Genomic DNA, 25,664 nt, shown 5'->3' on the forward strand with positions numbered 1-25,664 from the left:
CGCTTGCTAATGTATACTTGTCAAGGTTTTCGTTCTCCACGTTATATATATGCAATACACGAGCATGGCGGCAGATTTATCACTCAAAATTTGTAAAGGGTGCTTGATTTCAGACAGAGGTAAAATAGAACATTTACAACAGGCGGCTGGCCATTTAACAAGCGTCACTAGCAGGTCTGATCAGCTACAGCTTAGCTTCATGTGTCAGAATGATTTATTTTAAAGAGGACGTAACATGCACATCATCAAGTCTATATTTTCAATCTGGAGCTCTACTGGAGATAGAAAGTTCAGAAAACTCCTTATTCATCTCATACTTACACTTTATGCAGCCCTTCAGTTCAGCGTCTGTCTGAAGGCCATTATAGCCCCCATCTCTTTAAGCCCCCCCCCCCTTCTCGATGAGCCCACTCTGTTCTAATTAGCTCCCAGAAGCTTCCCCTCAACAGACATCCGGCAGCTCTGGAGCTAGGTAAACAAACAGTAAGGATTTTTCACTTCTTTTTCCTGATCTTTACTTCAAATATCAACTTCTTAAATACACGCATACATGTCTGAGCCCAAATCTGATGTGAAATATGCCAGTGGACAACGTGAACAACTCATGGAACAACCTGAACAAAGATGGGGGAGTAGAGTATTGTTGCAAATGAAATGTCAGAGCAGGTTGAAGCCTGGACTTTTGACTTGCAGGGAACATTTTGCATATGTTCACCTCAAGCTCTAGAGTGTTGACCATGTTTTACATAAATATCTGGCATCATAACAGTATACAAAAAAAACTGAAAATAGAAAAGCATAATATGTACCATTTAAAGGTAGAATCTTGTCAAGGGTATTAACTGATGATGCACTTGATGACAGCATACATAATATAAAGCTAAAATACTGAGGTTAGCTCTAACACATCCACTCATTACACCTTTGCTCTTCTACTTTCAATTTTGGAAAGACAAAAAATAATCTCCCCCCCTAAACCACCGTCTAAATTTTTTATATATGGAGTATTGCTTTTATTACATTCCCATACACTAAGGGAGCAACTGTAAATAGGTCAAAACCCCTAGTTATGGTTGCTAAGCAATGATTGGGCAATTGCTTTCTTGGGGAGAGGATTAGCGAGCAATCAATCGATGGGTCTCCAAATGAGTGTAGAAAGGATATATCTCATAATCCATTTTGTTCAAAGAAATGGTTTGAATATGTTTTTAGAATCTTGAAACTGGAATGAAATAATAATGCGAACTGTGTGTGAGTGTGAGTGTGTGTGTGTGTGTGTGTGGCACTTAAAGCAAAATCTGCAATTGTCTTCAGCATACATTGTAGAGATATGATATGTCAAATGCTCTGCAAACATCTTTCAAGGTTGGCAGTCCTCTTGGCAATTCTGCCTTTGAGAAAATAAAAATGATTCATCTCTGCCACGTTTCTTTCTTTTCTGTCATTATTAGTGGTTCCTCTAATAATTATACGAGCATAGTCGTGTTCACTCCCATGGGGGGTCCTGTACTCATACAGCGCCACCAGGTGACATCCGCTAAGATGAAATAGACGTCACCAAAGCAGCAGGACCAGACAGGTGTGTCAGAACACACACTGAAACTGAAATTATGTGCTGACCAACTAGCAGGGTAGCAGGGGTGTTTGCCAGCATCTTTAGCCTCTCCCTAAAACAGGCTGTAGTCCTCACCACCCTGCTAACCCTAACCCTAACCCAAAAAGACATCAGTTAAAAGCCTTCATAGCAATTGTTAGGAAGTGTTTGAGTGGTATGTACTATCTCACATCAAGGGGAGGTAGCATATCTATGAAGGGTGCACTCTCAATCACACTTCATACAACACTGACACACCTGGACTATCCACACACATATGTAAGGATGCTATTCTTTTGATTTTAGCTCTGCTTTCAATTCCACATTTCCCCATAGACTGGTAGATAAACTCAGCAACATATGATTAGCCACTTCACTTTGCTCATGGTTTATGGACTTCTCCCTCTAATAGACTACAAAACATGAGCAATCACATATCCTCGACCCTCATCCTGTGTGCCGCAGGGATGTGTGCTCTGTGCAACCCTCTTCATTCTCTTCACCCATGACTGCACGCGAATCCACCTCCCCCCCAAACACTATAGTGAACTTTGCCAATGATACCGATATAGTGGAGCTTTTATCCAACGACGAGGAGGCTATAGAGAGGAGGTCCAACCTCTGGTCAAGTGGTGTTCTGACAATGATCTGGTCCTGACCGCAAAAAAAACTAAAGAGATCATTGTGGATTCGAGGAGATACAGGAGGACTACACATCTCCCTTTCCAGATAAGTGATGAGGAGGCGGAGAGTATCAACAATATCATGTTCCTGGGAATCCATATAACAAAAGATCGTCCCTTAACACCTCCCACCTGGTGAAAAAGACTCAAAATAGACTTTTCTTCCCAAGAAAACTCAAGCAAGCCAAACTTTTCATTCAGCTCCTAACAAACCTTTACTGAAGCATCATAGAGATCATGATGCTCTGCCATGGTGTGGTATGCCAGCTGTACCAATCGAGAACCGGAAGGACTTGGTCCAGATGGTAAAAACAGCATAGGATTAGGGTTAGGGTTAGGGTTAGGGTTAGGTGGTGAGAACTATGCTCCCAAATTTGGACACAGTGTATGTTAGCCATCTACCTAAGAAGGCCAGCAACATCATCAAGGACCCAATCCACTCAGGTCACAGTCTGTTTGTCAATGCCATCGGGGGAAGCGATATGGAGCCATCAAAGCCAACAAACTAAAAAACAGCTTTTCCCCCGGAGCTGTAGCTTCTATCCCCTCCACCCTCCCATAGCTGTTGAGGATTGAAGACTGTAAATATTACCACCCATCCCCCCCTCCCCAACCACTGCTAATGCACTCCAACACTTTATTACATACATCTAACTTGCTGTGCAATGCCGTTTTTTTTATTATTTATTATCCCATTTTTTTTATCTCACTGTGTTTTTCTATCTCATCTCGGTTTTTTATTTTGGTCTCTATTGCTGCTGGTCAAATGGCCTCCAAATTGGTAAATGGGCTGCATTTATATAGTGCCTTTCTAGTCTTCTGAACACTCAAAGCGCCTTTACAACACATGCCAACATTCACTCGTTCACACACTGCTGGCGGAGGCTGCCATGCAGGGTGCCAACCTGCTCATTGGGAGTTCTGATGCTCATTCACACCAACACAGGCACAGCCTTCGGGAAGCAATTTGGGGGTTCAGTATCTTTCCCGAGAGCACTTTGACATGCAGACTGGATGGAAATGCTGATCTTCCAATTAGCGAATGACCTGCTCTACCTCCTGAGTCGCAGTCACCACTGACAGTCACCAAATGTAACTCCGATGAACACCAACAATGACAAAGTGTCTTATATTTTATGAGATGCCTTTCAAAAGTGTGACCCCTTTCCAGGACTTACACACAATAACTCTCATTACTTAGATGTTTAGCTCTTTTCAGATAAGTTTATTAAGTGGTACACTCAATTTACCAAGCTGTTCTGACTATATCACTTTCAGTTTGTGTAATTTCATCATCCTGTGCACTCACCTCATAGTCCACCTCCAGTGAGTGTCCTTCCCCTTTGGTTTGGAAGTGCTGTGAGTGGGAGTCCACTGTGAGGTTAACCTGCTTGTTGAAGCGCTCTACGTGGACAGAGTGCCAGTGCTGGTCATCCAGCAGGCTGCCCACGGTGACAGCAACACGTCTACTGCTGAACCTCAGCCTGCTGTCGTCTGGAAAAACAGCAGGGACACAGTGAGTGGCTACACATCCTTCACAGCAAATCTGTAAATGTGTGAGAGGGCAGCCAGGCAAAAAAAAAAAGCCCACACGGACGCATGCACAATTACATGTTGTCCATTCACACAGATTATGTGTTCTGAAACGGGTGAGTAGGTATGAAAGTAGGTGAGGGGCTGCATCTAAACAATGAATCACCCTGGCCACAGAAAAAAAAAAAAACACATGACTATTCTGATAATTGAGTTCAAATATCAACTAGAAATGTCAAACATGTTCTGTTTCAAACATATTAAAGCTTCATCATTTTTGAATTAAATGGAAAAAAAAATCAGGCTTCAATATATTCATACTTTTGCATGCCTTTTTAAAATATTGGTCAAACAAATGTGGCAATTTGAAGAGAATAAATCTCGGTGCTCATGCTGAATAACCAATTAACTGAGAAAAATACACTATGATAATAATAATCCTCCAATCATTTGCTCCATCAACAGCACAGTTTGATGAAATAGATTAATGACAAGCAGCACAGGTAATCATGAAAAAGGGTTCAAAACTACACTTCTGTTTAAGGATTAATATCTCATCAATGAATGAAAGGTTAGGAAACACAGGCATGGTTACCTAAGTTAAGGTAGAGGTCTAGTCTTCCTCGGTGAAGCTCCAGGGTGATGTAATCTCCTCTCTGCCCCTCTCCATGCAGTAAAACCCCTTCAGCCTGATGGCTCTTGAACCGGAGAGAGATCACGTCTTTCACCGTTGACATGGACTTCTGGTTAAACCGATACAGCAAGGAGCTTCTGCCGTCAAAGTCTGCCACGTATGACTCTGAAAGAAAAATCACAATAACTTTTGAATCAGTGTTATACCTTGTAGTGTCTGCGAACAATAAGAAAAATGTGTTATTGTCACCATCTGGAAAATTGCTCCGACAATTAAGTCTGCTTTCTTTTTGATGATGAATTCATATTTGGACAGCAATGAAAATGCGTGTTCATAATTGGCTGTGCTCAGTAAACAAGTTTTGAGCCGTCTCAATTTTCTCATTAAATTCTATTTTGATGCGAGTATTTTTAAAAAAGACTATTTCTACATGTCACAAGCTCAAATTTGAAAACAAACAAACAAAAAAACCCAGCATACCACTACTGCTACTCATATTAATATGACCGGTGCTACTATTATACCTCTTTTTGCTTGAATAAATAAATACCCCCCCTCCCCTTCTTTTTTTATTTCATGATCACTGTCAAAATTAGCAGAACGGTAGTCTGGCAAAAAAGAAGTAGAAGAATAGTAGGCATAGTAATGGCATGCCACAGTTAAAACATTACAATGGGGAGCAACAAGCTAGGGATAAAAGCAAGGATGATGACATAAGAAGATAAAGCAGAAGATAAGGATAATCAGTAGACAAGCTGCTTTCTTGTTGTTTACAGCATAGTCGTAGCCACCAGTTATAATATACTAGCTTTAATAGTATTTACAATTACCATAAACTGTATCAAAGTAACTCTTTTTCCACAGTGGAGCTAACTTCACAGGTTTATCAGTCTATAACAGTCATGCAGCTCTGTTGATCACAGTTTAAATGTGGTCTAGTGTCGTGGCTGTCGCATCGTAGCAGCGCTGGGATTCAGGCTGTTCTACTGTAAACTGAGTGAGAAAGGAAAACAGTATTGTACACACAGTGATGAGAACATTTGTGTTTACAGATGTCTTAGTTGTGCTAACAGTACACAACAAGGGGAGAATCCCAACCTTGATTATATTTTGTGCTATTTTATGCTTTTCTCATTCTTATACAATTTATTCCAAGTAGTACAAAAGAACATATATGAGACACTTTACGCACTGCAGGGATTTCAGTAGCAATGTTACCTGTTTTGTGTGTCTCCATTTCAGTTTCTGTAACTTAAATAATCCCTTATCTATATTGTAATTCATAACCTATTTTATGTTTATATTGGGAGACACATGAATCTAAATCGAAGAACAAGGGAGTCTGTGAGGCAGCATTAATGTTTCGCTTATCCAACATACACTACAGTGCTGTGTGGTGGTTGAGCATCATAAAACTGCTCACTGTGGGATATTCTGACGGTCTTTCACAGTGCATTAATTCACTGGCTCATCTAGTTAGTGCTGCTCCACAATGCGTGGGAGAGGTTTGTCAGTGAATCCCCCCCCTCCTCCTTTTTTATTTTTTTTATTGAGCATTACTCAGGATATAAATGTTACTGTGTCTGAACTACATTCCCTTTTGTCAGGTACAGTCACAGAGGTGCAGTCTCTTCTTGTGGGTCTCATTACAATCCCCAGTGATGACATTATCTCAGAATAATATCTCACAATTAAATCTTTTAAGACCCAAATCATTATTTAACTGTTATTTTGAGAATGAAAGCATCGTTTTGTGATTGCAATCCTATGCTTTACTAGCTTAAGATAACTGATGGTGTCATTTTAACACATTCACTCCTGGGATTGAAACACCCAGGCTACTGTACCTTTGACTACATCTTCTATCTGTGAGGCATGTCTAATGTGTGCTACAGGTGTCATTATGCCTGTCACGATAATATTGATACTTTTATTGAACGATACATTGTCTTAGATATAATCGCGATAAAGGATACTATTGTCATTAGAAGATCATTTTATATACTGATATAATGATAATATACTCCACTCAGGACGTGCACAGTGAGGAATGGAGGACACTACTCGCTTCACCAATGTGACATGAATAGCCTCATAGCTGCTGATGTGAAGTGTGGCAATACTGAGGTCAAAAAATGATCAACGTCATGTCCATGTATCATATAATAAGTCCATATATAGACATGATGATGTTGATAATTACATTATTGTGACAGGCCTATGTGTCAAATGATTCTATGTGGCGTGACGCAATGGAGTGTGATGCAGATGTTTAGTACAAGCTCTTTCTCTTGTGGCTTAGCACAATGACTTAGTAATAAAAACCACCTGGGGAGGAGTATGACAGCATGTTATCCTGAGATGATAACACATTGAAGTTATGACGACCAAAACATAATCCAATTATTATCTTGGGATATGCTTGAATTTTGAACATAAGCACAATTTAGCACCATGACACAACAACTTAATTCAGTCATCATGGGGGAACTAAATGAGGAAGTGATTTTGGCATTAATCCACCCAATGCAGTAGCACTGGCATCAATAATAGAATTGTAATGATCCAAGCTGCATTGGGTATATCTTTATATCTCCTTTTTTTTAGGTCATCATGCTGCACTTTGCTGCAACACATATAAAGAAAATCTGCTTCACTCAACGCTCGGTTGTATAAAATGACACAGTGAACCTGCTGTCTACATCAGCAAAGACCTGTCAGATGCCTTGTAAGAAAAACAAAAAGAGGTCTGTCACAGGAATTGAGGAAAGTGTTTTTGGATTCTTTTTTTCAACTATTATGGAGTCTTCTCAGTTTGCTGAAAAGCAGCTAAAGTCTATAAAGCAACATGCAATGTTTTCACCCTCCATGTTAAAAATAATTCTCCCTTTCCCAATGACAAATCGATGCTGATAGTAATAGTGCCACCACCAACAGCTGCCGAAGAAGCATTTCATTTAGTTTTACTGGAGTGCTGAACATGAGGCGAACCCATCCTCACTAGGGCCGGGTATCAGTACTTGATTCCTTTAAGGTATCGACCAAATAAATCCATACCAAATAGTATCAAAACGTCTCCTGTCAAACGATACCTGCAATCGATCCTGTTTGTGCCCAGAGCGGGAAAATATGACTATTTGTATGGACTTGCTCACAGCCAATCAACACAAGCTTTCTTTGATTTAATGTGACTTGTGATTGGCCCACTTTGAAGACTTGTATTTGTGTAAAAATAATTTAGATGTGGAGGAGTGGTGGCATTTTATAGCATTTAGTGCTTCTATTCACATGATGGGTATCGAATGAAGTACTCAATTGGTATGAGTATCACTTCAAGGCTACTTGGATTGGTACTAGTATCCTAACACCTTGCCCTAATCCTCATTGTGTCTTTTGAATTGCGTCTTCACTACTGTTTGAACAACCAAACAACCAAGTCAAGGAAAAATACTTCTTACTAATCCCCACTGAAGCATATAACTGCAAAGCTAGATGTATAAATGAATGAACCTTGTAGGTGGTGCGACCACAGAGGTTTTGATGTGCAGACTGAGTGCTTTCAGAGCGTGTTATTTACTGGTGGGGGTATGTGTTACTCACTGTAGGAGCAGCCGTACACCTCCACTCTGAGGCCCATCCAGCCACTGGGGTTCCAGTCGAGAGGGACGAAGCGAAGGAAACGGGTTCTCACCGAGTGGGACAGCTTGTTCTGGACAACGGCCTCCGAATTCACATTCCCGACAAAACTCTGCAGGTCCCAGACACAAAAAAGAAGATGGTGTCTATGACGGCAGCAGAATATTCAGACAGCGGTAGAAAACATGAGAGAAATAGCAAATGACCTCCGATTGTAAATGAATGGGGAAATATGTTCATCAGGAAGCAGAAAATAATACTTGAAAGATAAGCAGAATATCTCAAGTCTTTAATAGCACAGAAAACAACAAAGCGCTGATGAGGCGAACCCAAGGGCAATGTCTTCGCCCTCTCCTTGAACGCACCATTTGATGTAAAAAGATAAGAATCATCGTCTGGTATTGAAATATGAGAGTCTTCACGTAAGATGGTGGGGAAAGTGACCAGTGAAGCAGCAAAATAAGGATTCTTACATTGGGTTTTCTCTCAGTAAAGCAAAAAAAAAAGAGTACACTTGTAAAATGTCATTCTTCTTTTTCATTTCCATCCTTCCTCAACATTCAGTTTGCAGCGAACAAAGCCAGAGGATATAAACGCAGAGAGAGAGAGAGAGAGAGAGCAGGAGAGTGACAGATGGATGCAGAAACAGAGACAAACAACCTCTCCTCTCAAATGACTGATTACCAGCTTCTTCATAACCAGTTCAAGGTAGGGGACAAGTCCAATCAATAAGAACTCGTACTACAGTACAAAGAACCATAAAGATAGATCAGCTTGAGGCTTTTCTGAACACAGTCAGACACGGCCAATAATTCAACTTTCCACAATAGCAGAAACACAATAACATACAGCATTAAAAGGTACGTTGAGTAGCGGCACAAAAGGCTGACCTGGGCTTTTAGAGCACTCCAAAGCAGAGGCATCATTAAATACACCAGGCTATCTGCTTCTTGGTACATAATCAAAGCAACTGTCTGACTCATAAGGTTGTTATTGGGATTTGAGCCACTGCTTTGCTGTTTTGAACCGTTGACCGAGTGGAGCCTGGTGGGTGAATCTTAAAACAGGTACAAGCAGGTTTATTTATATGTGCACTATAATCCACGGCTGCACAGGAGGGATTTACTAATTGCACCGTGCTGTACACATTTGATTATAACAAATATATTACTTTAGCACAACAAACAAGCTTGTATAGTGCAAATTTGAGGACTACGTCTGCCTTGAAAACAAAGACATTCATATTCATGACTCGATGATGATTTGGGTGTTTTCCCCCGAAGCTGTATTTGCTGGTGGGTTGTTGTTGTTTTTTTTGTTTTTTTTGAGAGAGAGAGAGAGAGTCACACTGATGAAAACGTGCTACCGTGCTCTTCAGACAGGGCTCGTGCTACGACCTTGTCTCTTTTAGTCTTTGTGTGAGACACACAAGGGTGGAGCACAAGAAAGACAATTTGATTGCTCCACATTTAAATGCTATGATTATAAGTGAAAAAACAAAACAAAAACAAACGTAAAAGCAATGAACTATAGCAAGCAAATACAGCATTTTAGATAAAAGCATGTTGTCAAAGTTGAAAAATCAAAGTATGAGTTTAGTGTGTGTTTGTCTTCTTCCTCTGCTTTTTATTGTTGTAATCAACCTGGCTCAAATGTATTGCAGCTGTGTATCATCATATCTGAATGAGTGAAAACATTTTGGATGATTGATTCAGGGTGTATATTTGGGTATGGACAGTAAGCATGCCCCTGCCAATATCAAGGTGTTACTGGGTTGTTCCGACCAATATTTGTATTGATCTCAAACAATCTACCCGTTTTACCTCCACGTAATATTAATGGTAAGATCTCTGCAGAGTTGCCAGATTTGTGTGTTTTCTGCAAAAAAAGTGTGCCATTTAGTTTAGTTTATAGTTTAAATGTTTCAAATTTCACAGAATTGAAAACAGCTTGATTGGACAAACTAAGATAATTTAATACTATATTTAATTTCAGGCATTAGATGTTGTTAGCTCATTTTTGATTGACGCTCAGACGTGCTGTTTAATTAAACTACTTTATTAGCTGTTGGAGAAAATTCCTCCCAAAAGCAAATTAAGACATCTGGTATTTTTTTAAAGAGCCCAAGTGTCAGTAACAGTTAAGCTTAGTTAATAAGAATGTTCTGTAATCAATCCAAACATTAATCTTCGAAATTAGTGGGATAAGTGGATCAAGAGAGATATTATTTCATATGTGTCATTAAGACATGGATATTATTTATAAATGAAATTAGCCCCCAGTTTGTCCAAATGATCTGTTTATGAGGCTGGGGTGAAGCAGCCAATTTAAAAGGGTGGGGGTTCTAGTAGGGTGGGACATGATAGTCTACTACTATAGTTATAATAACCACTGCTTCAACTTAAAATAAAATAATCACCATATAACTGTAACTCAGGAGAATTTATTTAATGTCTGGTAGCAGTTTATTACATATATCCAGTTAATTATGAATTACTGGACTGGAGCATAACTATCCTAATTATACTTCCACTTTCATTAGAATGAAAGAGAAAACACACTGAACCCTGGTTTGATAACAAATCAGTATCTCCAAATAATTGCTTTAATAACAAGGTTTAGGTTATAATGAATTCAAGCTGGACCTGTATTATATTGCCCTTAAAACAGAAGTCCATGGACTGGTTAAACTGAAACACAAAAAAGAAATGGAGAAAAGATATGCTGAAAGTTGCTCAACAGCCACAGAGAACAAGCAGCCCCTCTTCATCTGAAGTCTTCCTCAAAGCTAACAGGATAATATCAGACAAACAGGTTATTTGAGACTAGCCAGTGTAAAGTTAGCAACTAGTTCCCACAAGCTAACTACCACAGTTACAACCACCTGAGTCACTATTAAGCTCAATAATAGAGAGTAGCGTTACTGTGCTCTTTAATACATAATACAAACTATAGCTCATTGTAACTGTAGCAACATATTTCTTTGGCATTTGGCTGAAAACTGTATAAACCAGGTGAGTTGACTTTCTGTACACAGAGGCAAAAGTTCACCTAGCATGGTGGCTAATTAGCGATTATTTTAACTAATGTTAGCAATTAGCTTGCTCAATCAGTGATTAGCATACTAATAAACATGCATTCGGTTGTTAAAACTTAAACGTAATACAGGCAACACATTACCATAAAACAGTGTTACATCTAAAAATTTGAAGGCTCTTCGCATTAGTAATGACAAACTAGCTTACATTTAGATAGTCTATTTAGTTCTGTTTAGTGACTAAAGTTATGACTTGACACTCCACATAACTAATGTTAAATAGCCTTTTCATACCCCTGACCATCACAGCCAGCTGTAACTGACAGCAGCACCGCGTCTGACTGCTGTCCAGAAACTTTACCATATTGTTTCCCTTTGGCTAATCAATCAAACCAACGATACCAGTGAGTATTTTACCTGTATTCTACCCATAGACTGTATGATTTTACCCAATCAGGGGTAGAGTAGGGCGGGTCTTCACAGAATGCGGGTGGGATGATGCTGCATTCATGACAACTCGGAAATACGGGACAACCCCCGTCCCGTATTGATTCTGAACGGCTGCACTATTTAATCCTCAATTAAATATTCTGTATTTTTAAGGGCGGGATGGCAACCAACTACCACAGTTACAACATTTGAGCCACTTTTAAGCTCAATAATAAAGAGTAATGTTACTGTCCTCTATAAACTATAGCTTGCTATATTAAATGCAAAACACGCATTACTTACTAAAATAAGGGGTGAAACTATGAAATCTAAAGCAAAATATTCCTTTGGCATTTGGCTTAAAACGGCATAAAGCATGTGAGTGTACTTGGTGGCTAATAGCATGGTGGCTCTTTAGCAATTAGCTTCACTAACGATCATGCTAATCAACAGTTTGGTTAAGATTTTCCATAAGACAGACAGTCTTTAAATCATGTTTCTGTGAAGGGGCAGGGTGTTGCAACACCCTTAACACCCACGGCTGCCACAGTGTCAGGCATCATTTTATCATGAAAATCCTGTCAGCAGCAGCATGAGCAGCACAGAGACACACACACACACACAGACAGGTGAGCTGCTGCAGCCTAACAGTTGAGCTCTGATGTTACAGTGAAGGATCTAGCCATAAGTTCAGGAGTTGAATGAAAAATAATACAAATACAAGTTTTTGAGATGACTTAAAAGAGATTTGAGCATCACTGTGGCTCTGTCATGGAACTCTTGAGTTGTGTCACCCAAATCCACAAACCGATATAAAAACTGAGTCTCTGGTGAGGCTTGAAAACCTTACTGTATCTTGTTACAGAGCTGCACATTACCTACAGGTGTCTATACATTTATTTCACTATAACATTTATTGTGACGGTTTAGATTATTATTTTTATACCTTGGTCTGTGATTTGTAGTTACGTCTGATACCAGACTGAGTAAAGGTTTCAGCATATTCAGTAAACATCTTTCAGGTCAGGCTCTTTCATTTGTGTATGTGTGTGCGTACATGTGCCTATGAAGCAGAAAAGGAGACAGAGAACAGTAAGGTACACATATACACAATTATTTTGGCCATCTAACAAAAATATTCCTAACCAAACCAAGTTAAAACCCTTGCCTTTGAATCTGAATGTGTACAAAGATTTTGATGAAATGAATTCAAATATTTTGAATGTGCAAACAATATATGACTTATAAATCAATTACATTTTTCAATCTGTAAGCAGATCTGAAGCTGTGCATGATGTTTTGTGAACAAATTAAAAAGACATGCATTCATCATTTCTAATGACTGAGCTTAAAGAAGATTTGCACAAAGGTTTGCGGTTAAAAAAAAGGCTTACAGACTTTACAGGCTTACACACATCTGGTTTGCCGTGTTGTCTGCTTATTGGTGACAAAAGTTCATACAGTACTCAATTGTATGTGTGAATGAATAAATGCTTTTATTGTCGAAATTTGCTGTCTCTCATAAAAGAAAACTGTTTCTATTCACTCTGTTCAAACACACACTCAAATACACACAGAGAATAGAATAGCTATGAGGTCAAATATGATCAAAAGTGCTGTAAAAAAAAAAAAAAGAAAAAGAAAAAAGATGAAGTGCTTTAAAGAAAAGGATAGGCTAAAGTGCAAATGCAGTTATTGTGCTGCTATTGGGGGAGGGGGTATAGGGTTGGGGGGGGGGGGGGGGTAAGGGTTCAGTTCATGTATGGCATGAACCTCACCCTTACATCTACAAATCAAGTCCAAGAGTACAAATACTGTTGTCACACGTTTGATGCTTGTGCCAAATTCCTTGTTTGTAGGTATGGGGCTAGAAACATGGATGATATTTTCAACATAAACCAAGGTTAGGCGCCATTGTTCATGTCTGGCCACCATTTTGTGATTAAATGTGACTAATTTTAATAAAAATGTAACTTAAATGACTAGTTCACACACATTATTATGCTAAACTGTCTTTTTTTTCACTGGAAATGGGTATTAATGTTACTCATTCCTCTTTGTTCACAAAACGTCATGCACATCTACAGATCTCCTTGAGGACTGAAAAATGAAACCTTCAAAAAATTGAATTCATTTGAATAAAACATTTGTACTTTTCACACATTTGGATGTAGTCATACAACATGTTTTCACTCATTCAGATGTGATAATACACAGCTACAATACACTTGACCCTAATTTGAGCCCAGAGTCTTTCCACTTGTCTCCCGAAGGAAACATTTGGAAAATGTACACTGCGGTTGCTGTTCAGTTATCACATTGCATTAGCTAAGAACACTCAGTCGGGCTCATTAGTATTCAAGAGCGATATCACAACAAGCACACCACTGGTGAGCCTGTCCTGAACTATGACGTTTATGTTTTTTTCCTCCTCGGAAACAATTGCAACAGATCATCCTGTGTGTTCCAGCTGGGAGATGAGGCAATGTCTGTGAATAGAATGCCTGAGGGTACACAAGATATTCCAAGGGACCAGAGGATAAAGGTTGGCCCTCATCCACATAAACAGTCGTAACCCCACAGTGACTTCATTATTTCTATTTGTGTTTCTGTCACCGTGGAACAGATTCCCCCCTCATTCATTAAGACTCTTTATTCTTTCTCTCCGATGATGAGCTCCCTTGTGTCACTTTTTCCACATACATTTATTTTAATAAATTCACTGTGGAATAAATCCTGCTGCCGGCAACGAAGACGTACTGTAGTAGACGGTATGTTCCAGAAGGTCATTGGTTAGTTAAAGAGCCTGGGGGAACACATGGCAACGAGAAAGCTGGAAGTTCACGACCTTGCCATGACTCAAAATTCCACTGCAATTCCCAAATGCCTGCCAGAAGTAATCCAGACCAGTATTGCCGAGGTCTTAGATATTGAGATTATCTTTAGGAAGAATATTTAAGATCTCCATATTTGCTTCCATACTGTTATTTTGCTATCTGCTCATCTATTGCATATCTGTCCATCTGGCATCCATCCTCTGTTGCCTTTCATGAACTTCCTTTCATTTTTCCCCCCATTACAGGGTATTTTTGGGGGAAGTTTTATCCAAATTGAGGGTCTAAGGATAGATGTCATTGTTACTGAACAGACTCCTGGGGCAAATGTGTCATTGGTGATATTGGAGTATATAAATAGTGTTTTACAGTTAAGGTTAGATAAGGTGACTATCACAACTTTCAGTGTGCTGATGCTGTGTTCCTGGACATTTATTGCGCAGGCAGCCTGGAATCTTGTTAGGGGGGTGGAGGGGACTGATGGGCAAAAGTTTGCTATGACTGATCAACCTCATCTTCTGTTTCACCTATTAAGTTCACTATATATACTTTGTTGTTCCAGGTCCTGGTTGCAGAGTCTCGGGGATGTTCAAAGCACATTATTTCTATTCCAGCCAGTTTAAGAGGGTTATTTAGTTATTTCTGTTCTCCCTGCACATTCTGCCATCAGTATCTCTTGTTTTTGTCTTTGAAGTCTGAAATTACTCATATGTATTGTTCTCCACACTGTGTTCTCCAGTTACCCCAAAAGAACAGGCAACATGTTCACAATGGCAATGTTAACATGCTGATTTTAAGCCTGTTTAAGTTGATCATGAACACAATCTTATTTTTTAACATTTGCTATTTAGAACTCATCACTTTACACGTGAGTCTGATGGGCCTGTCATTCTAGGTATTTGACTATAAATCAAAGTATTGGAAAAAATAACATTTTGACCTGATGGTGCCACTAGATGAAAAGTCAGTGGATCATCAAATTTATTAGGATTTATTGTCTGGGAACCATGAATATAAAAAGTTTATGGCAATCCATCCATCAGTCATTTCAATTAACACCAAAAATGTCAACCTCATGGTCAGAGGGTCACTTAAGTCATTGGGATTTAATACATGGGGGAACACAGATGTCTAATAGGAATCCATCTGTACCTACAGTAGATATTCACATCTGGACCAAAGCAGTCTGACCAACCAAAATTGCCTAGATGTGGCTGACGACTATTTAAAAAGGTTATTTAAACTTCTTGTGAGTTCACACTGCAGAATGTTAAAAGTGCTAAGATGTTATTAAGTTATTAGGATCAATTAAACAGGTGTAGGTTTTAATTTAGATGAATTAGCACTCATGCAAGTTCTAATCCTTGTTATATCTCCTCTACTCTCATCTACCTGTACGGCTAACAAGAATGAAAATTTGTGTTTAAATTCCATCCTTGAGGGGAAGAATTTATTTCACACATTTATTCACAGCAGCATTAAAACTGATTTTAAATAAGGCTTTTCAAGGATAAGGATAATGGTAATACGGACCCCCTGCTAGAATACATTCCACTTTCCCTGAAATGAATATTTGCAATGAACATCAAGCTAATTTACTGTGGAGTATATTGCAAATATTCAACAGGAAATTAGGTTAAACCAGGATTTAAAACAAGGGCTCTTAGAGTTTACTTTAAAACACTTTTTTTCTATTTTTTTCACATAAGTAAAGACATTTGAGAATAAATCAGTTTGAGTCAGTCGCGTTGCACAGCGTATGAGATTATAAAAGTCAACAAATCATCTCCTCAAAGCTTCTACAGTCAATTTAACAGTTATTATCAGTCTGTGCAGAAGTGCCATCCTATTGTTTCACATGGCCGCCTTGTACTTTATACTGCTTTGCTAAGAATGCACCCACAGATGGTCATCACTGTGACTAAAGAAACAGGTATCTGAGTCTTTATAGAAAGAAAAAAGGTTAAATAAAGAGAGAAACTAAAGTTTTTGTTCATGTTTGCACATGAAAGCATGCATGTGTTCTATTTATATCAAACTCAAATTGTCTGTGTAATTTCCGCTTGTTTTTGAGTGTCTCTGTAGTGCAGCTTAAGGATGAATATGCCAGTAATTCTTTCCAACACTTTGATCCACAGCAAGATATCTTCATAACTACTGCCCAGCTGGCTGTGGATAGTTGCCATGGTTGCCATTGATTTTGGTTGCTCCAAGACTCTTTATTCTCTCTCTCTCTCTCTCTCCCTCTCCCTCTCTCTCTCTCTCTCTCTCTCTCTCTCTCTCTCTCTCTCTCTCTCTCTCTCTCTCTCTCTCTCCCTCTCTCTCTCTCTCTCTCTCGCCTACATTTGGGAGACAATCCAACCCCCCTACCCCCACCCCCACCACCACTCAGAGCTTAACTCAAAATTGATACTAGATTTGTATTTCATAAGGAAAGTCTTTCTGACCTTTCTTCAAGCACCATCATTTACATTTGCACTTACACACTCAGGGGGCTTGGAATTTACTAAGCATGTTCATGTCCTACAAAGGGTGAACCTTTTCCATTTTGGACACAAAAGAGGATCACTTCAGCATCACCAAAATCTCAATTTTGCATTGGGTGGATTAGGGTAATGTGGGACACTTCTTGCCATTCTGACTTGTTCACCATATTTACATATGAATCCAATACATGATATCAACACCCAATATCATTATGAAATCCTTCAGATGTTTCATTGTTTAATCAGAAGACAATTTTTATATATTGTACTTAAAAGGAAAATGGTTAATGTTAATGTTCCTTGTTTCAAATGGTTTCATAATTTATAGATTTTGTAATCTGAGACACATTTTTTAGGCTTAGAAATACTTTGATTTAAAAAATGAATGAAAACAGTTTCCTTTTTTCTTTGTTTTTTGTGTGTTTTAAAGTGCACCTGTATACTAACAAACTACTGTATGACAAAGCAACCTTATCTGCCTACATGTTTTTTTGCTTTCTGCATCAGATTAAAGGTTAAAAAACTAGCAGCCTGAATGTTCATGTGTAATGTTAGACAATATACCTTATACAGTTTGAATATACTAGTTAGCCTTAAAATAACTGAATAGAAAAAATATAAATGCACTGGAGCCTATTTGTCCCACATTAGTCAGTGTCCCACATTACCCTAATCCACCCTACATAATATCTGATAAAGCATCAATAACAACATGATTTATGCTCTCAAGAGGATAAACTTAAATTTTGGCCCCACTGTCTTTCCTTTAGCGCCACCTTTAGGGCAAACTTACTACATGAGATGTTCTATATTATCACATATATTAAGCCAGACCACTGAAAAGATCAAAATGTACACTCTGTGTTTGTTTCATTCCATCTCATTTTTTAAACCCTGCATCCGGATGCCAGTAGGATTGTCAACCTTTTGTCTAGCTTTTTATGGAGCAAATTTTTTTCCATGGAGTTAATTTGGCTCGGCATTAGCTCAGAGTGGCTGAGAGATAGCCTTCATGTCGGCAGCTGCTGCTCTCTCATTAGTCCCCCTCAGTTCAGTTTCTGGCAGTGAGACATTACATTTGTGCTCCGCTGTTCAAATGCCAGATGGATGTGAGGTAGCATCAGCCAAAGAGGTCGGTGAAAGCTGTCGTAAGTCAGCTTGGGTGTGTGAGTTTCATTAGAGATCGCAGACAAATTAGCTGCCATTCATCCGGTGCTAAGTTTAAATCCGAGTTCATAAACACGGAAAATAAAATAAAAATTTAAAAAGACAGCGCCTGTTGTAAATGGTATGATATGACACTGTCTGCCTTGGTTGAGTGCTACATGAATATTTGAAATAAGTACAACATCTCTCTTTTCTCTCTCTCTCTCTCTCTCTCTCTCTCTCTCTCTCTCTCTCTCTCTCTGTCTCTCTCTCATGAGTCAGTCACAAAGGGTGATAGCAGGTCATGTTGGTCGTATCGGAGCACAATGCCTCACTACACAGCAGCTTTTCCTCCTTTTTCAGTCCTAACGATATGAGAACTGACAGTGTGCGGAGGAAGCTGTGAGCTGTTTAACATGATATTTTAACGGGTCAATCACAACACAAAAAAATCCTGGTTTTTATATTTTAACTTTACATAATAATGAGACTGAACTGTTTTATTTCAGTTATTCAAATAGCTGCTTATTTTATTTAGCAAATATTTTAAAGTTAATTCTTGTCCTTCACATTTGGGCATTTATAAGTACATTTAAAAACATTCACCAGTTGTTTCTATAGGTAAATACATCAAAATCACCCATCTTAACCCTTACACACTGTTCATATTCTAACTCATAATTCATCTCTACACCAATTCACATTCATAAACTCCCCATCAATCATTAATACATGGTTGATCATGGGTTAGGGTTAGGGTTATGGGAAAAAAAAGATTTTGGATTCACAATCACACAATCACAATTTTATGGTCCAGGAGAACATTGTATAGAATATGATGAGTATGATGAGTTTGAATGCTGATTATTGATTTTTTAAACACTGGTTAAATGTATATAAAATGTTTATCAGCTGCACAAAAATGAAAAAAAGATCCATTTCATTTCCATTTTTGTTAACTGTGTCACATTATAAAAAGTCCTGCTGAAAGAAATGTGTATAGGGTGTTTTTACAGCTCTCAAATGTAAAAAATGAATCAAATTTGACCCTGAACAGTATGTAAGTATTAAATGCAAAAAAGGAAAGAAAAGAAAAATATGTATCCGTGATTTCCTAGAAAAGCTGGTTTGTGTGTTGTTGGTCAGGGACTATTTTCAGATGCAGATTAATACACATTTGGTACATTAGTGATAAAACATTACTAAAACAGCTCCCATTAAATTGTTAAAAGGCTTGTGGAGGGAGGTTTGGATCTGGCTTCAAAGGAGATACACCTGACCCCAGAGTCAAAAACTTATTCCAAACTCATGTTTGATTTCATCCTTCGTTCTTACTTTTGATAATGCATTTTTAAAAAGCTTTGGAGGAAGATAAATAATTTAAAACAACACGCAGCACCAGACATCATGTCCACCCTCACATCTCTGCGCTCTTTTAATTTCAACACGATTGGCTTCATGCATGAACATTTTTGTATCATAAACCTTTTCTTGTTTAGTTTTGTTTTGTTTTTAGTTTTTTCTTGTTCCAAGTGTCGCAAGACAGATTCAACAACCTGTCAAATTTGTCATTTGTCGTTTCAACATGATAAATGTCACCTGTTTATGAGTAGGTGCTCCTTGGAGAGATTTAATCATTAGCATAATAATAGCCCATAACATTGCCATCTAAGACGATGTGTGCCACTCTGTCTGTGGGTGAGTTTCATTCACAAAAATTTTAATAAAGAATAAAAAGAAGGATTTCACACCAAAGAGCTTCAGGTTCAAGTCCTGCTTTTTGAAATCAGTAGACAAAAACATAACAAATTTATCATTGTCAGTAGTAAGGGACCCGAAACATTTAGAAAATATTATTACAAGTGCCAGCCGCGTGTCATCAGAGCAGCACTGTGCTGTGACAGTACTAAAGAGGGAATGGTTTGACATGAGGTTAGATGATAAAAAAGCAAAGTGGTCCATGATGGGAGGCAGTCAAGGGATGTGACAGTCAAAGAGATATTAGATGAGAGAATATTGTAGCCTAACAGTAGGTGATGTTCGACAGTCAGGAGACACACAATGATATGGGACAGACACCTGCAGGAAGACCCAGGCAGCAGCCGGAATGAGACTATTTTCAAAAGGCTGATGAAATGTAGAAGTTGCTGTGTTGAAATATGCCAATAACAATCATAAAAAACCTGACAGTGAATTGTCAGCTATGATGAGGATGATATGGTGAACAGATGATGACTCGTACGAAAGCCATCATTTGTACCTAAGAGAGATTTCTAAGTATAAGAAAATGGTTGAGTGCTGTAAATTGTCACTCACATGCACCACTTAGGAAAGAATCTGTTTGGTATGAATGCTTCTTGCATGAGGCCCAATAAAAAGAAAGACCACTTTGCAGCTCTGACATGCCATTAGGCGATTACACACCCGACTAATTGGACTGACAAGTAGAAAAACTCACTGAAAAACAATTTAACATCTTGTTAGCAGCCCTAGACATAACTGGGACAAACACTAGAATTAATGACATATGCCAACATCAGACTATTTTCTTAAACCCTGAGTCCTTGAACAGGCTGTCATAACACCATGAAATTACATGGAGGACAAAAAAAACAAAACTGTGTAATAATTGCACTGACACCAGATATTTCCAGCACCTTGGAATGTGTGAGAAGAAGTGTTACCTGACCCTGACCTGCAGTGCCATCAATATATTGGTCCATAGCAAGAAGAGCATGAAAAGGACATGATTTCTTGTGACTGTAGGATAAATAATTTGTCTGAGTCTTACCATAAAACTCCTGAAAAATCAGTGCATATAAATCCACATTCTCCAGTGTATCTACAGTAGAGTACAAACGATTGGGCACCCTTTCACATTCAAGCGAAGTAAAGAACTACATTGTTCTTTACATCCTAAAGAGGACTAGACACATTTTTAAAAAGCCATGAAAAGCCAAAGAACAAGCCTTGGTCTTTGTTTTGTCTGAACATTTCTACACCCACCTGCAAAGAACGCCTCCACAGTACATGTCTGATGACTACACTCACTGAAATTCTTTTCAAAACGATTCTGGTTGCATCGTGTTGTCAGCAGCGTACCACAATGCATCCAAAGTGACCTCACAGCCCAGCTGATCAAATGAAATGCACATGTTGACTCACCCCAACACCATCTTCATGCCTGTACTGTTTCCAGGCCCGACCCGTGTCACTGTAGAGCAGCAGGTAACTGCTGACCCAATCCCAGCTGTCATAGCGTCCCTGCGTGGCCACTGCCGTCACCTCCATCTGCTCCCTGAGGTCCACCTGGAGCCAGGGCTCTTGGTCGGTTACCATGGGAGACCAGCCCCCTGCTCCTGAAGGAGAGCGGAGAGGTACAGTTAGATGGGGGATCCATTAAACATTCATTTTGTGGATGATCAGTCTGGATTGTTTGTGGTTAATGCTCCGTCACCACTGAGCTCACATTGCAAAAATGAGCAAGAAAAAGTCCTGATGTGAGCACAGAGAGGGCTTCCAGGTGTAGTTACACTCTTGTATCCACAGTGAAATACATACAGAGAGCAGAGATCTCTCCTCTTTTCAAACTGGTGTCTGTTACACAAGCTTCTCTTACACAATGTAAAGTACCAGTCAAAAGTTTGGACACACTGTCTCGTTCAAATGAATGGTAAGGTGTGTCCAAACTTTTGACTGGTACTATATGTTAATATCAAGGGTTTCTGAAACATTACTAATCTACTACTGTAGCAATATTGAGCAGTTTCAAAAAAAATTGAAGGGGATGAATCATACAAGTGTACAGGTCTATATTTATATTCTAGGGCTCCGATGATCATATCAGTATACCGTTTTTAAAAAGTCTTCTTATAGCTCTTACAGCTTTTGATTTTCTGTAGCCCCCCTTCTCCATGTGAGCCCACCCTATTCTGATTGGCCGCCCCCCCCCCTTGTATACAAATAATAGTTGTCGGATTTCGCTTCTTTTTTTTGTTCTTTACTTCTCAAATGCATTTGTACGTATGTATTCGAGGGCAACAAGAACAACTCATGGAACAACCTTAGCAACGAAGGCTATGGAACAGATGGCCATTAGTAAGCATGTGCGAACAGTCTGACGTCGTTAAAGCATTCAGAGCAGACTGAAGTCCTTGCTTTTGATTGTCGGGGAGCATTATAGCTACAGACATTCACTATCATAAATAACAGATAATCACATAAAGCATGACATATCATCCTTAAGTAAACAATTTTTTGAATTGGCTGACTGTAGCATTCATAAGGTTTTGATTGTATATATGTCTAAAGGTCATGGGAGCTGTAGTTGTGACGTTTATTCTCTTTTAACCTACAGTAGAACACTACAAGTTTCTGTGTATCAGAGGAGCAAATGGGACTGAAGCAGCAAGCGATGCAGAACCCATGTGGCTGTTCCAAAAAAGTTCCAAATGTATAAGCTCAGAGCTTTTGTGATGGAGATAAAAAGGGACAATTAAAACTGAGACAATAAGAGAGAGAGGACAGAGACAAGGTCACTCCATGGCTGCATGAGCGGTTACTGCTGAAAATCTATTTGGATCAATCCATGCAGGAACATTCTCCGTGGTACTCACCATCTCTTCTGTTGAGCTTGGCATTGTAAGCCGCGTAGCTGACTGAGGACTGAGAGGAGCTCTGAAAGGATGAATGGGGTAATGTGGACGCCAGAGGACCATTGCAATTATCTGTCAAAGAAAAGCAAACAAAAACACACTGTTCAGAAGCAAGTAAGAACAAATTATATTTAGAGAATGTAAATTAGTTGGGAGGAAATGTCTAAAATGTGAGAAACTGTGAATTCAAAACATTTCCTGTATTTTTCTGTCTTTCACATGCTAATCAGATTTTATGAAGAGTGGTTTTGAAGGGATTATACTTTTTTAGGTTTATCCCACTGACTGAAATAGTAGAAAAAGGCACCCTGAGTAGTTAAACCTGTTGGTCCAAAGTGCATCATTACCTGCCGTTGGTGGAGTTAGCAAGGGTTAGGGAAAATAACAAGGCTGCCTCACTTATCCTGCTCTCAGATGCCTCAAACAGTCTATTAACCCATCCGGTGACCCTTGAAATCATGACAGAAAATTCTCCTTGTGTGTTCATAGTATGGGCTCTTTTTAATCCTCTGCGGCGGTGTGGCATTACAGCACATCAGGCAACAGGCAGGAGCAGATTGAGAGTCCAGAGATTTAAACCTGTCAATCTCATCTTCCTCTGATCTATCCTGCCCGCCACAATATGAGCATTGAGTCGTACAACAACAGCTGCACCGCTGTTTGGCTTCAGTGAGCGCGGAGCAGCATTAAGGCCTGTATGTGAGAATGTGATGAAAACTGGCACCGGCCTGATTACAATTATCCTTGCACTCTTTCCATCAGCTCCTCTGAGTGCGAGAGGCTTTTTACTTTAGGATGCCATTCTACTTCAAGTTTAGATGGATTCTGAACACATCTGGAGTGGCAATTGGCCATCCATCTGGTCGACAACAGCCCAGCAGAGCTGACAGCTTGTGCGCCTTCCTCCTTTTGGGTGTCCCGCTGTATTTCGACTGACCTGATTTGGCTGCTCTCAGATCACTTGTCAAGAGATTTTCCTAATCCCAATTTCAAGTGTGACTAAAGTGGATCAAGCTGTTTTGTTCAAGACTCAAATTGTTGGCTGTGCTGCAATACAGTTGCAGATGTTCATCGGGGAAATGGAACACTGGAATGCCATCTCAACATGCCACTGCCGGGGTTATTATGCAAGCGCAGGGCTTTTAATCTGTCAAAAGTATCCCAGATCCCACTTTTGATCCCAAAAGGATAAGTCTTACTCTTCTTATCTCCCGTTCAATCTGTATCCAGCCATCCTGTCTTGCACGATGCTTCACCATCTGAAGAGCTGACTGAACCTCTCTGATGTGAGCTTACACCTCAAAAGCCTAGTCCATTGCTTTGCTCCTCTATTCCATCTCTCTCTTTCTATTTCTCGCTTTCTTTCTCTCCACACACACACATGAACATATATTATATAAAACCAGAGGCATTTTGATGGTATAACATAGGCTCTAAAATTGATAGTGAATCATAAATCAGTAAAATCCCTGATGTTGTTCACGGCTTCAAACTACAGACCTGGTTCCTGAGCCAAATGGCTGCCTGTCACTCAGGATGACTTATGGATGGAAGATGATTTGTCTACAAAGCTGCTCTTCGGCTTGTAAAATAACTGAAAATCCTCTGAAGCTGACTTGATGATTTATATGAGAGGCTCAGTTGTTTGAATCTTAAAGGCAAATGAACCCAGATGTGCGTATTTCACATGTACACAACTAACATTGCAAGGGAACGCTTAATCTCTCTTGAAATCAATCAAGTACATCAAGAACTGTGAATTTTTAGTATCAGTCACAGAAGTGCTAAAAATGGATGGTACTTTTTTTTTCTTTCTTTTTGCATGGACCATCAGGAGGCTGGCTCAGTGTTGTCATTATGACACACCAGAGATTATCACTGAATGTGTAAGGGATAAAAATAATAAGTGAGAAAAAGTAACGCCTGCACACACTGAACGACAAAGGCAAACGACAGGTGTTATGCTTTTTCATATACTATAAAAAGACCAAAACTAATTGTATGTTAGACTGTTCTTCAATTCTTCCTGACTTCTCTGTCTCAGCCACAAGTTACTGCTGAAGACAGAATTCTTTAAAAAATAAATTCCCTATACTGCCTGTATAGTTTTAAAGGCTCTGTGATTTCCTAAAACAGCTGGAAATGTAGCATTTGTTGTGGGTTCCTGCAGACTAATGGAGCCTCATGGTAGTTTGGGCAGACATGGAAGCCAGTTTATATTCACATCTCTCATATGACCTACCTTTTTGAATAGGCCTAGAGATCTATCTAAACATGTTGCTCATTCAGTCTGTCTATAACAACTGTAAGTTCTTTGTAATATGTCTTCATGTTCCTCAAACATTGTGCATCTCAGGCAGTCGCGGGGGCGGATTGTGACCTCACGAACCGTCTGTATCAAGCAAGTTCAAATTTGTATGATGGTTAAAACCTTGAGTGTCCTGACTGACATATACGCTCTTATGCGCTTTTACAGCAGAAGAATGATGTGCAGGATCGACTAAAGAGTAAACTACAGTGCTTATGTTCATTGTTATAAAAAGGGCAAGTCCCTCAGTGCAACAGTCAAGGTCAATTCAATGTTTTTAATATGTTTCAGTCAACATCAGTGATCTATGGTACAGAGAAATAAGCTATTGTATATAAGAGTATGTAGGCAATACTTGTTTGCCAGTTAATTGTTGGTTTTGCTCTTTTTAAGGGATTTGCTGTCAATAAGAAAAATATACAATATCGTCAGCCTCATCCTTTTTCATCCTTGTGTCAATCCATACACTGTCCTTCTGAAAAAAATACAAAGAATATATATTTTTAACCTTTATTCAAGGACAGTTCACTGCCACTTTTGCAGGCACACCCACATCCAACCGTGTCTCTTAGAAATGACTTCATTCAGTGGGAAAAACGTTATCTGTGAACATCATCCAGGCAGTAATTATGTTTGCCAATGTAATAATTGGGAAAACAATTTAGTGGAATATGAGCGTAGTTTCTAGG

At 39.1% G+C, this 25,664-nt stretch overlaps 1 protein-coding gene across 1 annotated transcript in view; it reads right to left on the bottom strand.

Annotated features, from left to right (window-relative positions):
* cntnap5a (contactin associated protein family member 5a) overlaps positions 1-21,366 on the bottom strand; it is a 68,124-nt gene extending 46,758 nt beyond the window's left edge. Inside the window, exons 1-4 of the mRNA XM_053328212.1 lie at positions 21,178-21,366; positions 8,045-8,192; positions 4,406-4,609; positions 3,587-3,771 (exon numbers count right to left, since the gene is read on the bottom strand). Of these exons, the coding sequence (XP_053184187.1) occupies positions 3,587-3,771; positions 4,406-4,609; positions 8,045-8,192; positions 21,178-21,351 (711 nt within the window). The 5' untranslated portion in view covers positions 21,352-21,366. The remainder of the gene's footprint in view (positions 1-3,586; positions 3,772-4,405; positions 4,610-8,044; positions 8,193-21,177) is intronic.
* Positions 21,367-25,664: the final 4,298 nt, after the last annotated feature.

This window comes from Scomber japonicus, chromosome 11, assembly GCF_027409825.1.
Source record: "Scomber japonicus isolate fScoJap1 chromosome 11, fScoJap1.pri, whole genome shotgun sequence".
NCBI classification, from domain to species: domain Eukaryota; kingdom Metazoa; phylum Chordata; class Actinopteri; order Scombriformes; family Scombridae; genus Scomber; species Scomber japonicus.